Genomic DNA, 16,981 nt, shown 5'->3' with positions numbered 1-16,981 from the left:
ATGATTAGTGTCATAGTCCAAAACATCTGAAGGGCACCAGGCCCAACATAACCAGCAGAGGCAAATGGGCAGCGTTGGATGCCCATATTTTAAGGAAAACAGTGATAAACGGAAGCATGTTTGTTTGTTTGTTTATTACATTTCAGTACCACCACTCTCTGGGCGGTTCACAACAATGTTCAGAGAAGAGCGACCAGGATGGCCAGGGATCTGGAAACCAAGGCCAGATCTACACTAAGCAGGATGTAACACCATGAAAGCAGTTTGAAAACAACATATGGAATGTGTCAGTGCACTTCAAAACCATTATAAAGCAGTAGTGTAGATCTCGCTCAAGTCCTATGAGGAATGGTTGCAAGAGGCGAGCTTGTTTTGCCTGGAGGAGAGAAGATGAGGGGGAGACAGGACAGTGGTCTCCACATATCGGGAAGCCTGTCACGCCGAAGATGGAGCAGGCGTGTCCCCTGTTGTTCCAGAGGGCAGTACTAGAACCAGTGAGTGGAAGTTTCAGCGAAGCAGATTTAGGCTAAACATTAGGAGAAAGCTCCTAATAGTGGGAGCGGTTTGGCAATAAAATAAACTGCCTGAGGAGGTGGTGGGTGCTGTAGATGCATCCTGGGAACACAGGAACCTGCCTTATACTGAGTCTGACTCTTGGTCCATCTAGCCTAGTATTGTCAACACTGGCTGGCAGTAAAGGCTCTGCAGGGTTTCAGGTAGAGGTTTTCCCAGCCCTACCTGGAGGATTGAAACCAGGACCTTGCGCATGCAAAGCAAGTGCTCTGCTGCTGAGCTGGGCCCTTCACACACACCCCAGCCCCACCAGCCCTGCCTAGCTTTGGCTGTTGGTTCATTGTAACATTGTGAAATTTATTTTTTAATTCCTTTCCTTTTTTTAAAAAAAAGGGCTCTCTTTCTGTTTAACTCTGTGCACGTGTCCACATTTAAAACACCATGTGTCTGGCCATTCAGCTTATTCATTTATAAGGCAGGAGTGGAGAATCTGTGCCCCTCCAATGGCTCTCCAGGGTTTCAAGTTGGGTTTTTCCCCAGCCCTACTTGGAGATGCTGGGGATTGAACCTGGGACCTTCTACATGCAAAGTAAGGGCTCTACCATTGGGCTACAGCCTCTTTCCTTGCATTGCAGAGACTGCACTGAGCAGGGGGTTGTGCTAAATCAGCCTTCCTCAACCTGGGGCGCTCCAGCTGTGTTGACGGCCCAGGTTGAGGAAGGTTGTGCTAAATGATCTCCAAGGTTCCTTCCACCTCCATGATTCAAGGTAAGAAAGGGAGCATCCAAAACAACAGAAAATGTCTAAATCTGGAAGATATTAGTACTACTGAGCACTCTGCATCAAAACATTAGCACCAAAATATCCCCTCCACGCAACTCCTGTGACACCCATAAACTACTTCCAAAGGAAAATACATGTCCCATTTTTGTGACTGGGCCCCAACAACACAAGCGACTTCTGTAAAAGACCCCTTCTGTGCCTCTTGCGCTGACAGTCTCTAAAAATGTCGTCTCATAACGAGGACATCACGACATCCAGGGAGCGCGCGAGGGGAAAGGGTTCGGCTGAATTAGTTTGGAACATGATTTCCCAGGCACTCTTCTTGCTGCGCAGGCTTCCAGCTCAGCATCATTCTTGGCAGAGGAAAGAGGGACGATTAATGTCTTCCTTGTGGGGTCCTTGGCTAGTCCAAAGGCCCGTGATGCCTATTTTTAAGTGAGTCTACAAACGATTGTTCACATTCTGGATTTCTTTCCGCAGTTCCATTCCTGAGTCACTAGGTCTCCAAGGCAGGATCTGCATAGTGATAACTGGATTCCTACTTCTTGCCAAGTATTTAAATTAAACCCCATTTCTTTTCCCTACTGAAGAGTGAGAAAGTAATAACACTTGAACATGAATATATTCAACAAGAGAGCAGCCAACATGAATTCCTGTCGTTTGAACAAATGAAACTTCTTATTTTTTCTTTCAAGTTTTTTTTTTATCCTGCTGCTCAGCCAAAAACACTCCCAGAGTGGCTTACATGCAATCAGTAAGACAAGACAGACCCTGCCCCACAGGCTTACAATCTAGAAAGATACGACACGCAAGGAAAAGGGAATGGGGAGGGAGGAGGGGAAAAGTCAAAGTTTTTCAGCAGGGCTGGCAGGATGGCCCTGCTTCTCCCTCTCATCTCCACCAGTACAACTTACTGGAATGGCTGCTGGTGGTAACAATGGAGGAAGAAAGAGCCTTCATAGTGGTGACCCTTCAATAGGGTTGATGGAACGCCCTCGCTTCCCTGCTCTGTATTCTTATTCTTATTCTTATTATTCTTATTATTTATTTATATAGCACCATCAATGTACATGGTGCTGAGTCTCGCTTATTCTGAGCTAGACTATTGTTTATTTATTTTATTTATTTACAATATTCATATACCACTCCCCATTCAAAATTTCAGAGCGGTGTACAAGGTAAAATAAAATAAAAACAGAATAAAAACACATTAAAATAGATTTTTAAAAGAAGCAAAATGCAAAGTGAACCATGGTTGGTCATCAAGGGAAGGCTTCCCGGAACAACGATGTTTTCAGGAGGCACCAAGAGGAATACAAAGTTGGCGCTGCCTGACCTCCAGAGGTAGGGAATTCCATAGGAGGGGGGCTACCACGCTGAAGGCTCTTCCCCTGGTGGACTCCAATCAGAGGATGGATCTATGTGGAACCACCAGGAACATGCCCTCGGATGACCTCAGTGACCGGGCAGGTTGATAGGGGAGAAGGCACTCTCTCAGGTATCCTGGTCCCAAGTTGTTTAGGGCTTTGTACACTAGTACAAGAACCTTAAACCAGGCCCAGTAGTGAATAGGCAGCCAATGCAGTTCCCTCAGCAAAGGAGTTACATGCTGGAAACGGGCAACTCTGGACAACAGCTGTCCCTATCCAGGAGAGGCTGTAGCTGACAAACCAGCCAAAGCTGGTAAAAAGCACTCTGAGCCACCATGGCCATTTGAGCCTCCAGCAACAGAGATGGATCTAAGCGTATCCCCAAAGTACAAACCTGATCTTTCAGAGGGAGTGCAACCCCATCCAGAACAGTCAAATGAGTCAATGAGCCTATCTCTTGGACTCGGGAACCACTCACCCACAGGGCTTCTGTCTTGCCAGGATTTAATTTCAGTTTATTGGCTCTCATCCAGCCTCATCCATACCATTGTTCCATCCAGTGATGAAGCTACAGCTGGACCTCTGGGCTTGATTCCAGGACCCTGCAGCCCACCCCCAAGAGTTGCAGGTGATGGTGACAGTGGAAAACAGACCCGGTATCAGCACCTGAGCCAACACAGTCATCCTGGGGCCCACTGAGGCTGATGATGGGTGCTACAGCATCTCCCTCCTCCTCCCCTTCCCCTCCTCCTCCTTCTTCTCTCCTTCTTCCCAAACTCCTTTTATAGTTGGGGACAACCAGTTAGATGTGTGCCTGATTACAGATACTCATTTTATTATTTTCACTGCAAAATATATGTTCTCCTTTTCTAAAACAAAAGGGTGCATATTGCCAAGTAACTATGTTCAGCACCATGGCAGCAGAAACAAAGCCAATTTCATTCCAATGGTCCTGATGGCACTATGATTTAAGTGAGTTTAAAATGCAAAACTGCACATGTTCAGTGTATTTCTTTTGAAAAACGAAAACGAAAATAATAATTGAGAAATGGGCATTTGTGTTTTGTTCCAACATATCAGGAATGTAGGAGAAGTTGGAAAGCCTGCAATGGCATTGGGGAGAAGGGAAATGTAAGTTTGCGCTTCACAGCTGAATAGGGTGACCATATGAAAAGGAGGACAGGGCTCCTGTATCTTTAACAGTTGCATAGAAAAGGGAATGTCAGCAGGTGTCATTTGTATATATGGAGAACCTGGTGAAATTCCCTCTTCATCACAACAGTTAAAGGTGCAGGAGCTATACTAGAGTGACCAGATCTAAAAGAGGGCAGGGCACCTGCAGCTTTAACTGGTGTGATGAAGAAGGAATTTCATCAGGTTCCCCATATATACAAATGACACCTGCTAACATTCTCTTTTCTATGCAACTGTTAAAGATACAGGAGCCCTGTCCTCTTTTTCATATGGTCACCCTACAGCTGAAGCAATGCACTTGGGCTTGATTTATATGCGTGCTTTTTATCGGCATTGCAGTGTACTGATAACTGTTGGGGTACATTAGGCCTTCCATATTCCTTATAGTGTTATTTCCCACTTTTTATTCCATACTATCCAAAGTATCACAACAGATGTCATGGTGTGTGCTACGAAGTATAAATGAACAAGAGAGATACAGCGCCACCGTATGGGATTGTATTAATAGGACCTTGTCAGACCATTGAGGCCAGAGTCCAAAGACACCTAGCTACAGTAATGGCTCCATCCCGTCCTGTCTACTCAGCAACTCTCTAACATCTAAGGCAGTTGTCCTGCTATTTGACAGAGAAGAATCCTGGCATTTCTACTTATAAGGGAGAAAGGGTGGAAATGCCAGGATTCTTCTGTGTTGCAAGACTGAGGAGAGGCATGATAACACTCTTCAAGGACTTGAAAGGTTGTCACACAGAGGAGGGCCAGGTTCTCTTCTCAATCATCCCAGAGTGCAGGACACAGAATAATGGGCTCAAGTTCCACAAAGCCAGATTCCAGCTGGGCACCAGAAAAAACTTCCTGACTGTTAGAGCAGTAGAACAATGAAACAAATTACCATGGGAGGTCATAGGCTCTCCCACACTAGAGGCATTCAAAATGCAGCTGGACAGCCATCTGTCAGGGATGCTTTAAGGTGAATTCCTGCACTGAGCAGGGGGTTGGACTTGATGGCCTTATAGGCCCCTTCCAACTCTACTATGCTATGATTCTATGATTCTACATATGGAAAGACTATCTTCTTGCGTGAGTCTGTCCCAAAGCTCAAAGATGCAGAAAGCATTATTCAGGATAGAATAGTTAAACAGAGAAGAACAAGCCTTGTGGAGGAAAAATTAGCATGGCTTCGGCAAAGGGAAGACCTGCTTCACCAGCATTTTAGAATTAGTTGAGAGTGTTAGCAGATGGTAATCTGACAAACTTGATACTTTTCTCTTTTAAAAAAAGTCTTCTGCAAAGGTCTTTGGAAAGGAGGAGAGGTCCTCATATAGATCAGTAACTGATTAAAAATGGAGCAGGAGGCATGAAAATATGGACAGTCTTCACAACAATTCCAAGCCTTGTATAAGGACCAGCATATTTAACTTATTCATAAATAATCTACAGTCAGGGCAAGCAACAAGATAAGCAAGTATGCAAGGCCATTCCAGGCTCATGTTCAATATGACATCTACTTAGATGGCCACTGATAGTCAAATCATATGACCATTTTCTCCAACACAAAAAGGTTCCATCACTCTTGAATTTGTGATTTGTTTTCATACTCAGTTCTCTTTCAGTTAATAAACTGAGAAGTGAGAACCTTTACACATTTCTTTCCATTCCTCACTGTATTTGAAATCAGAAACACAACCTATAATTGAGATGTTTGCCCTTGACAAGACAAGGCACTGTTATGTGACTAGAATCACCCAGGAAAACAGACACATGGGTACAAATGTTGCTATTGTATATTTATATTTTAAACACAAATATCCCACCTTTCCTCAAGGCAGTGTACATGCCCCCCACCCCAATTTTATCATCACAGCAACCCAGTGAATTACATTGGGCTGAGAGACAGTATCAGAGACAGTATGCCTCTCTATATCAATGGTTGGGGAACACAAGCAGGAGGATACTATGCACTCATGTGCTGCTTGTGGGCTTCCCACAGGCAGCTGCTTGGCCACTGTGAACAGAATGCTGGACTAGAAGAACCCCTCGTCTGGTCCAGCAGGGCTCTTCTTATGTTCTCATGAATATCATGTAAAGCAGGGGTGGGCAACTTGTGGCCTTCCAAATGAGTTGGCCTACGACTCAAGAGGCAGCTGAACAGCCATCTGTCAGGGATGCTTGAAGGAGGATTCCTGCATTGAGCGGGGGGTTGGACTCGATGGCCTTATAGGCCTCTTCCAACTCTGCGATTCTATGATTCTATGAACACCCATCAGTCCTAGCCAATAGAGCCAAGGGTGAGGGAAGGTGGGAGTTGTAGGTAGGGATGGCGGTCGTGGGGAAATCTGCCCCTTTTCCGACACACCAAATTTCCCGGCTTGGCCTGCATTTGCGCCTTCAGCCATGGGCTTTTTCCCAGAATCCAAGAAATTTCTCAAATTTCCCCCCACCTAAAATCAGTATTTATGCAGCTGCAATTTCAATAATGTGTGCAAATTTCAGCGCAATTTGCTTAATTTGCGCAAATTGCACCCACAATTTCCAGAAATTTAAGCATATTAAAGCAAGGATTTGTGCAAATTAAGCTAATTTTGGCTGAAACTTGCTGTGTAAATTATGCAAATTGCACCAGCTAACTGTGGCTGAAATTTGCACAAATTATTGCAATTGCAGCTGTAATTTGCATAAATGCCAAGTTTAGACAGGTGGAGGGAAGAACCAGACATCTTAAGCTGGCTGGACTCAAACAGATCAAGTCAGGACAGCTCATGGATTAGAGAGGCGGAGTCTGGGGCGCAGAGCTGCCGAAAGCTTGGCGAACTTCATCCCATGGACAGATTCTGCTGGCATCCCTAGTTTCGGGCCAAAGCATCTAGAGGGACACAAGTGGCCACCCCTGATGTAAAGTGTACCCTTAAACAACTGAAAATCTGGGAGGAAGGGCATGGCGGAAGCAGAGAGGAGGGGGTTGGACTCGATGGCCTTGAAGGCCCCTTCCAACTCTAGTATTCTATGAGTCTATGATTCCATGATATGTTCAGCCATGGTTGCTCACTAGTATAGTCCAAATCTCTTGATCAAGTGAGAGAGAAAGAGAGACTTGTTTTATTGTAACTAAGGCACCCAATTAGATTGCAAGATTAGGGACATAAGATATTATGGAAGCTAAGGGTTCAGGAGGATTTTTTTTTTTAAAGGGGGGTGGATCAGAAACCCAGAGACAACAACAAATAACTCTAAAATGTATTTACAGATATTGGACAAACCTCAAGTCAGATCTGAGAGCTCACTCTGTACTGAAATCAAAGACACAAAAATGATAATTTTATCTCATCCTGGCCTCTGGCAGCCTGGAACAGGAAATGAAGCAAAGCCATGACTCTGACGAGGCTAAATATACACCCTCCTTCTACCCTGACCCTATGCTTGTGGGGTTGCAACAAAGCTTATTTTCAGGTCAGTACATAAATACATTCTGATCTAGCATTTCCCTTTGGCGTCCCTTTTGACCTGGTGCATTTCCCTCGTGAAGGCTTTGTTTTATATGTCTTGTGCACTGTCACCAAGCCACTTACCTGTTCCTCTGGAAAAAGCAAGATCTGTGTCAAACGCAATTGGGGACTAAGGAGCAGCTCAAAGAGGACTCGTTCTTACTAGCCTCCTTTGCATGCAATCTTTTACCTTGTATGGTGACATAGGCTGAAGTCTCCACCGTCCCTTTCAGGTTACTGGCCACACACTGGTAGCGCCCAGCATCGTCCTCTTGGGCTCTTTCAATCAACAGACTCTGGCTTCCTGGACCTAATATTATACCTGCGGACGGAGACGTTTTTGAAATGAATAGGAATTGTACATAAGCATGAAGGCTTGCACGTCAAAGAGAAGCCACTTTTGAAGGGAATCTGAGCCCCGAACCAGTCAAAAACAGGGCACATCACAATATTCTTTTGTGATATCGAGATTACCTGTTTCTAGGGTGTGGTTGTTTTTTTTTTTTGTTTTTAGTACAGTTAAAAACAAAAGATGCTTCTTTAATGGACAGTAATGATGGGAAGTCACTTGAACAATCGCTTTTGATGTCTGGTTGACTACTAGATATGATATGCTTACCCGCTTGGATGGGGGCTGAAGAAAAGCACTACTGGGAGCAGGGTCGGCACCAGCTTCCGGTGGTCCCTTGGCATTGTGCTGCCAATGGGGAGTGCCATTACATGCCATTACCACCAGGACAAGAGTAGCTGCTGCTCTCTCTTCCTCCTCACCTGGGTGGCCCCACTGGCAAAAGGAAGCCAGCCAGATGAGCCTCCACACCATTCCAAAACATGTTTTCAGCAATCGGAACCAATCAGATTGGTTCAACCAATGGGACAGCCAATAAAAGCACAGGAACAGAGAAGGGGATAGACTCTTTGCTGCTTCCGTGCTGTCATTAGCCATCCCCTCCCAAAGGCAGCATTTGATTTGTTCAGGTCAGTGCTATTCATAGAATAGTAGAGTTGGAAGGGGCCTATAAGGCCATCGAGTCCAACCCCCTGCTCAATGCAGGAATCCACCCTAAAGCATCCCTGACAGATGGTTGTCCAGCTGCCTCTTGAATGCCTCTAGTGTGGGAGAGCCCACAACCTCCCTAGGTAACTGGTTCCATTGTCGTACTGCTCTAACAGTCAGGAAGTTTTTCCTGATGTCCAGCTGGAATCTGACTTCCTGTAACTTCAGCTTGTTATTCCGTGTCCTGCACTCTGGGAGGATCCAGAAGAGATCCTGGCCCTCCTCTGTGTGACAACCTTTCAAGTATTTGAAGAGTGCTATCATATCCCCCTCAATGTAAAGTAAAAAAAAAAAAGTTTAGCCTGGCTGGCTGCTGAAGGACGTCTTTTCACCAGCAGGGCTAGGAGGGGGAAAGAAGATGAGCATGAGCAGCAGTCCGGCCCTGGTAGCAGCTGTGATGGGGGCAGAGATGGGCAGGGATGGGCCTTTCTGTGCCCCTGAGCCCTAGCAGCTGCCCACGCCCCCATGCTGACTTCTGCTGCCAGTCCTGACTGAGAATTGGGATGGAGCCAACAAAGGAGACAAGTCTGAGATTTTGCAAATGGCTTCAAGGTACATCGTTTTCTTGTGAGCAAACTACTGTCACTTTATGACCAGCACGCTCGGTCCAAGGGCGTGTGCCTGCTTCCCCCTGCTCGACATATTTTGCAAACAATCAAATATTACAAAAATGGCCAAAGACTCCGGCACTCTTTCCTCACAAACCAACTGACTTTGAAACGGCTGCTCCTGGAACTGCTCACCACCTGGGAAAGCAGGGAGCAGGAAAGTCTACAAATGTAAATGTTTTGGCCTATGGGGGCGGTTTAAACCTGGGGTGTCAAACCTCCTTCAGGCCAAGGGGTGAATTCAATTTCAGAGGAGTTCTCAGGGGCCACATTCCAGTGTTGGGAGGAGCCAAAGGCAAATGAAGCAGGGCGAAATACCAAAAGACCAGCCTATTTTTGCTTGAAGCTCTTATTGCCAGTAATTCAGCCTGAGGAGAGGCATTTCAGCCTTTTTGAAATGGGGGCGGGAGAATGCGCAAAAGCCAGGAAACCACCAAATGCGGCGTAGTGGCTAAAGTGTTGGACTGGGAGTCGGGAGATCTGGGTTCTAGTCCCCACTTGGCCATGGAAACTCACTGGGTGACTTTGGGCCAGTCACAGACTCTCAGCCCAACCTACCTCACAGGGTTGCTATTGTGAGGATAACATGGAGAGGAGGAGGATTATGTACGCCGCCTTGGGTTCCTTGGAAGAAAAAAGGCGGGCTATAAATGCAATAATTAAATAAATAAACAAATAAAATGGTTAGGGTCAGTGAAAGGGGGCATGGAACCCCAGTTGGGCAGGATTTGGCCTGCAGGCTTGAGATTTGACACCCCCAGTTTAAGCAGTGCTTGAGCCAGTAAATGGCTAAGAATGGGCAGGGGATTGGCAAAATATTTGGCACTGATCATCACTAAGGACAAGAGTAATGAGAAGACTCTTCCAGATGTTGCTGGTTTCTCCTCTTTTCCTATCTGGCCATAGAATCATTGCAGGGAAGATGTGGCCATCATTTTAGAGAATGAAGATGTTTTTCAAAGTGGTAGCAAACCACTCCCCATGCTACATCTCAATATTGCCATTTCCTTCCATAAAAACACGCATAGAAAGCCCAATACTCATTGCTGATGTCCTATGAATAACAACAACGATATATTCCTGGCCTCAGTCACAATGGCCCCATCTCTTATGTGTGTCATAGTAATTACAGTGACTAAATTTGGGAAACCAAACAAGAGGGCACCCAGTGGGGGCGGGGCGGGAATGCACACTTTCCGGGGCCTTCAGAAAGCGCATCATTCCCCCGCCATTCTAACGGTGGCCTTAAAAGGAAAAGTGTGTCATTCCTGGACATTATAGAAAATTACAGAAATTCCCCCCGACATCCAGGATAGAATAAGAACCTGGACAAATCCAGGGAAATCCTGACAGTTGGTCACCCTAACAGTAATGGTAGGATAACTCAAAGCCCGCTCCTCAGTAGAAGTTTACATGGCTGCCGATAAACATCCTAAACTTGACAAGTGGGATGCAGCCATCTAATTCTGTCCCCACTTTTTATGGAAGACTGTCAAAATGCCACATTGGCTTATTTCCACTCTAATTGCTAATCCTTTGCCCAAAAATCTTGGGGCTGTTTTACTTCAAATGTCAGTGAGGATTGTTTGAATGCTTCCTCACATAAAAACAACAAACAATAAAAAAAAACCCACACGCATCCTTCCCGCTCCAAGAAAACTAGCATATGAGGGGAAAGACTAGGCTAGAATCCTTGTCGCTGATATGCTAGTTCTCCATGAGCACTAAGTTTCTGACCCGAAGTCAGGGGACTCATTCTCTCAGTAAATTGGTCCCAAATCCCTGACACAGTTTTGCAGGGGAACCAAGTTGTACTATTCTACCTAAAACACACACACACACACACACACACACACACACACACACACACACACACACACCGCTTCCTTTAAGACAACTCTGCCATGCAAAATTGAGAGGGGTTCTGAGGCAGCAGCCCTAATTATGGTTTTGGGATAACTACAAGACTTATGGAGGTTGTTGTGTTTCTTTTACTGGGTCGTTCTTTGGACATGTGCCTGCCAAGAACCCGTGAGATCTAGAGAGTCTTGCAGTACCTTTAAGGCACTTCCCGATGGCAGTTCCTCCAGTGATTGGAGAAGGGCCAGCACAGGAAGTGAAGCAGGAAGTACCTCAACATTTGTTCTCTGCAAGCCACCCTGGAAAATTGTCTTTGAAGGGCGGGGTAAAAAGCGGCTAAATAAAAATAAAACAGATCCATCTTTTTTTAGCATGGGGATTTGGATCAACAATGGTTAGCTTGGTGCTATTGTCACTGTGCTGAATTTCAAGCCAGCTCTATCCCTAGGCTAAGTGAAGCTCTATTCCTAGGCCAAATGAAGTGCTGATTATTTTATTTCTTGGTATTTTAAAATATATATTTTAAAACTGGGAGGCTAGTATGCTGCAAAGCGAAGTGATGCCCTCCAGTGCCGTCCTTATTCGGCTTTAAAAGAGTGTTTTTGTATTTTGGAGCTCAGCCCTCACCTCTGCCTTGTACTTTGAGTCATGGTCAAGGTACTTTTCTTTTAGTTTCACCAATTTGCTTTCTAGAAAATGAGTGTTTTGTTGACCAGCCATTCTACCATGGCAACCATGTTATAAATGGGAAAGTCCCCACCACCATCATGGCTGCCATTTTGTGAAAACACCTACAGCACTCTCTCAAAATGTTTGAGGACCTGGTTATATTTCAGCCAGCAACATCTTAGTTGGCTCTATGGTTGAAATGAACTCATGGCACCAAAATAGGAATGAGTGAAGCTTCCATCTGGCCATTAGTTATCTCTCGCAAAGCCACTCAGGTTGCTGTAGGGGGCAGCCACCTGGCTCTAAGTATTGTTAAAATAGTGATATTTGAATTACAATGTTGGGACCACATTACATGGTATATAGGAATAAATGATGGCGAGTATTGCACTCACCTGGTTCTTGCTGTATCTGTTCGTTGTTTTTATACCAGGATATCTGAGGCTCTGGCACACCATGAACATGGCACTCCAGACTAACAGAGTGACTGGTGTTGACAACCTGATCAGTGAGGTTCCGAAGGAGGTACGGTGCTTCCTGAGCTATAAAACACATTGACAGATCAGTTAGTACCTTTCTACAGCTGTGACATTTTTTTAATTGCTTGTCCTAGGCTTTCTCAATTTGTCTTATACATGCTACAGTTTCCCAGTTATTTGAGGTAAAGAATGGTTGCCATATTGGGCCAAGAAAATGAGAGATACAAAACCAATAAAGTGATGTTGCTTGTTGCTGTCCATGTTGTTTCACTTGGTATATAGAAAATAGCCACCTAAGAGATCTTCCTTCTTTAGACAAGGTTGTCTATAACTAATTAGTAATAATAATAGGCAGGACAAGAAAAATGATCCAAGAAAGCAAGAGACCATTGGTGCTTTGGTTCCAATTTAGAGGCAATGGGTTGGATCCAGATTTAGTCATGCTTAGAGTAGGCCTGTTGAAATCAATAGGACTTCAGTTAAGCATGCCTAACAAGTTCCATTCATTTCAATGGGTCTTCTCTGAGTATGACTAAAACTGGATCCAACCCAAAGTCTCTATGAAGAATGCAGAATTATATTCCCAGACGTTGGGGGAATGTGTTGTAGTCATAGAAAAATTTGCTCTCATCATTAAACCAAATGGGTCACTGAACTAAAAGTACAAGTGAGTACTATCTGTTTGTATTGTGAATGCAGCTTGAATTATTATTGCTTACTGTGCAACTCATGTTTAGATCACATAAGCTCTGTAATATATAAAAGCAATCATCATTTCAAAACTACAGTGTATAATCAAGCCTTTGGGCTTTTGTTTAGTTGAACATCAAATAGCTAAAAACAAATGAACACCATGACATGGCAATGGCAATCTGAAGCCGTCACTCGATTGGAGAAGATGTTTGATGCATTTTGGGAATCGTGTAGCATATACAGTTCTCAGATTACCTTTACCATTTTTCCACCCTTGAAGTCATACATCTGGACCAAATGTGTTTAATAAAAAGCCATCCAGCATGTTCAGGCTTTGAGCGTTTTAATTCTGTACAACGTGAATCAAGCATACAATCAAATTGATGGCAATATTATCTCTGCCAATCTAATGAGGTAAAGTAAGGTTTGCTTTTCTGTTTGAAATCTGCAGCCATGCAAAGTGGTTGACAATTTCAAATACTCTCTTTACCTTAATCCCAATTCCCCTGATCATTCCTGGTTTTCTATCCTTTTAAGCAGTTTTGAACATGGTTGTGATACAACCCATTTCCACTCAAATTTCCCATTCCTATTCATTGATGATGTAACTGCATCTGAGGAAGATAACTTGTGGCACATGTGATAGTGGAGTCCTGAAAAATTCCTTAAAGGGCTGTAGATTCCTCTGAACTTCCAGTTCGGCTGCGTTTAGTTCATTCTTCAGGTGTCTCTTCAAGAAAGGAATGCTTACTGTGACAATAATGAATGCTTATTGGTGGAATAAAATGCTCATCAGATTATTTTCATTTTGGCAATAATACACTCCACTGTGATGGGATCAAAGTCAGCATTTGTCTCATTTTTACAGTGGTTATTTCCTCTTTTTTATACGAGGGCCCGATTCCTAAAAGGTCTGATGGGTCTTTCTGTCACTAATCACAGCAAACCAATCATTTGAGACAACTACCATTTTTGTAAGCTTCCTTGTATCATTTTATATACGGCCTGTTAAAAACAAAAGAACACTAAAATATAAAAAAAACTTAGCAACACAGGAAGCTGCCTTATACTGAATCAGACCATTGGTACATTTAGTCCAGTATTGTCAACACTGACTGGCAGCAGCTCTCCAGGGTTTGAGGCAGGATTTTTTTCCTATCTCTGCCTGGGATCGAACTGTGGACCTTTTATATGCAAAGCATGTTCTCTACCACTGAGCTATGGTCTCACCCAAGTTGCCACTACTGAACAGAATCATTCTCTTGTCAAATCTTGTGTCACCCATATTGTATCCCACTGGGTTAGAAACTGCTCAGTGCAGTGTAACTAGTAGCACATTGTTTGTTCTTGTTTTTCTCATACAGTTATCACTATGAAGTGTGGTTACAGAGCATGCCTTCAAAAATTATCAGGACAAACCTCTATTTTTTCTCCTTCACATTGACTTTTCATGAGAGGCTCATGGAAGTTCATATTTTGATGCCCATTTATTTTAATTTCTGTTGCTTCCAAATTAGTTATCTATGAAGACGTTGTATTTGAAAATATGTCTGCCTTCAGAAGCTGATGAACCTGACCACATGTGTAAGCTTTGCGTTCAATAGGATTACTATAGAGAACAGCACAATTTGAGACAAAGAGTGAAAACATGAAAAAAAAACCAGAGGTCACACAATCTGTATATTATTTCTGATTAATTTTAATTGGTTTATAGCCATACACATTTTTCCATATTGAGAAACACTTTGTTACTTAAAAATCAGGTTGCATCACTTTTCACATACTTTTAATAAGGCTATTGCTGTAACTCGCTGATTTTAAAATGCTTGGTTATGGATGGTTAGTTCTCACTTCTGTGTTTTAAGAATTTAATAGGCAAAGATTTTCCCAAGCACTTCTGATTGGCTAAACCTTTTTTTCCCCATTTGCCTTAGGTAGAAATCTCTCTTTGATTGAAGTTGCAACCATTTGGCCAATTCTGCATAAAATCGACAGTGAATTTATATAAACTCTCATGTACAGGAGAAGTTTGTGGTGGATTGTATAATCTCTGACCACAGAAGGTCAGAATGGGAACTACAGAGAAGGTAGAAACCCCTCCAGAGATCCCAGGCCTTCAGTAGGAAGACAGAGAAGTAAATTAACCCTGAGACAGAAACACACATACCCAACCCTCATAAATATGACCAACAAAAACAAAAAGTTAAACATTTCTAGACTCCCTTTTTTGCAGTTCTTTTAATTTAACATTTGTATCTCTTTACGAGGCAATTTATATTATCATTCAATTACCAAGCATGAGTCAGTAAAATACGCATCTGAACTTCTAACATGCATTTAAAAAAGGAAACACAAGCTTAATTTACAATTACTATTCCCTACATCAAATATGGGAATGATAAATCATCCAGAAAACTCATTCCGTTCCAGTGCATGTGCAGAAATCAATATTGGCAGGGGGGCGACGCACCAGTCACAATGCAGAGAATGCCCTCTAAGCCCTTTGCCTCACATAATATGATTGAGTTTCTTTTACACGTTCCCACATGGATAACAATGCAATGGCAATAATTTATACCAGCCTTCTCCAACCTGGTGCCCTCCAATGTGTTGGGCTGGCTGTGGATGATAGGAGTTTTACGCTAATTTATACCATTGCAGTTCACAGCTGTTGAAGCTTTGGCCAACTCTGAGTTATGGAAAGGCCTCCTCAGACATGCTCTAAAACATTATTTAATTAATTCCATTGGTGAATATTCTAAAAATCCCTGCATGAGTTTGTAAATCAGGCTCTTATTCCAATTCATCTTGGGGAGCTGGCCCAGAAACCATGGGTTGAATCCAACTTTCATCAACTTCTGCAAACTCCTAAGCTCTGGTTTTCAGCCTATGGCAAATTCATAAAGTCCTGCCCTTGCAGCCCACATCTTGCCAAAAAATGTATTTTTTTCACATACGTCTATAGGAATGGGGCCTCTTTTCCTGTTTTCCTCCAAGAATACACAGCAACGTATGCTTTGCTGTCACTGGAATACAGTTACCAACAGTTGGATTGGCTTTGTTGTAACCATATTAAAAACGGCCACAGAAATTTCCTTTTGCAAGCATATAAATTGTTTCTGGAAGCCGTCAGGGGTAGTATTGAAAACAGATCTACTATATGCAAGGGGGCTATAGGTGGCATTTTGAGATCAGAACAATCATTCTTTTCTTTATCCTGACAACTTCCAGGTAGCTAATTGTTTTTGAAGCATTTTAGGCTCCACAAAACTGACATGATGGGGGAAATGCTATTGTTTACCCTTTCACACTTGACAAAAGCAATTCCCACGTGAACGGCAAGTTTGGCTGGGGGACACGGTCCTGCTACCTTCAAGGAGGAAATGGGTGGGTGAGTTCTCAGGCCCAAGAAATTGTCATGTTGTCAACCCTCTATTTTAATAGCAACGCCACTTTTGTTCCCTATTTTTTTGCCGTCGCTATTGTGATCCCCCACATGCTTGGCTAAAATTTCTATATAATAATCAATCATAAATGAAACACCCCCTCCAAAATAGAATAAAAGATATGCATTGTAAAAAAATAAAGTTATCAGATCTATTAAAAATAGTAACTTCTTTCTTATACAGATTTTATAATAACACAGAAATACCTTGAAATAAAATCACAAAAGAGAATGACAAGACATGCTTAAAGTAATGATAAATTACTTTTAATGCTCCATCAGTAGTTTAGTCATTTTTAAATCCCCGTGTTAAATCCCATTTAAATTTAAATGCATTAAACATTTTTTCCTCTGATGACTGAAACCTCGTCAATAGGAGTGGATGTGGGCAATTCTTCTTTATTAAGATAGTTACAACAACTACACATTTCTCCACTATAATATCAGGGAAGAGTTTTCCCATTGATGTCAACACACTTTTAACAGTAGCACTGTAATTTATTTGAAAGGGAGACAGAGGGAGCGCCACTTGGACAGCTCCCTTAATTTATGTATTCAAAGAAAGAGGGTTCAACTGTGGGTTTAAATATTCTAATTCATGCAAACAATACAAGAGGGCTGTGCCTTATTTCCACATTTTTATTTCTTATTCTGAATCCTCAGAGCCTTCCCTGAGAAGAGTTGGAATTTTTTTTTAAAAAAAGATTAATATATTTAGTGTAGAAAAATGATTTCAAATAAATAAGCATAAGAACTTGCTCAGCAGGCAATATTTATAAATCCACAAAGAGCAGATTAAAGTAAAAATACCATAGTCCAGTCAGTCTC

The 16,981-nt window shown here is 42.9% G+C and overlaps 1 protein-coding gene across 1 annotated transcript in view; it reads right to left on the bottom strand.

The window, feature by feature from the left end:
• Nucleotides 1-16,981, bottom strand: part of FLT1 (fms related receptor tyrosine kinase 1) — a 161,773-nt gene that overhangs the window by 52,958 nt on the left and 91,834 nt on the right. The window contains exons 14-15 of the mRNA XM_063127004.1: nucleotides 11,932-12,078; nucleotides 7,533-7,664 (exon numbers count right to left, since the gene is read on the bottom strand). Coding sequence (XP_062983074.1) covers nucleotides 7,533-7,664; nucleotides 11,932-12,078 — 279 coding nt within the window. The remainder of the gene's footprint in view (nucleotides 1-7,532; nucleotides 7,665-11,931; nucleotides 12,079-16,981) is intronic.

This window comes from Elgaria multicarinata, chromosome 5 (assembly GCF_023053635.1).
Source record: "Elgaria multicarinata webbii isolate HBS135686 ecotype San Diego chromosome 5, rElgMul1.1.pri, whole genome shotgun sequence".
NCBI classification, from domain to species: domain Eukaryota; kingdom Metazoa; phylum Chordata; class Lepidosauria; order Squamata; family Anguidae; genus Elgaria; species Elgaria multicarinata.
Note: the sequence above shows the minus strand (reverse complement) of the source record. Positions and strands in the feature narration are given on the sequence as shown.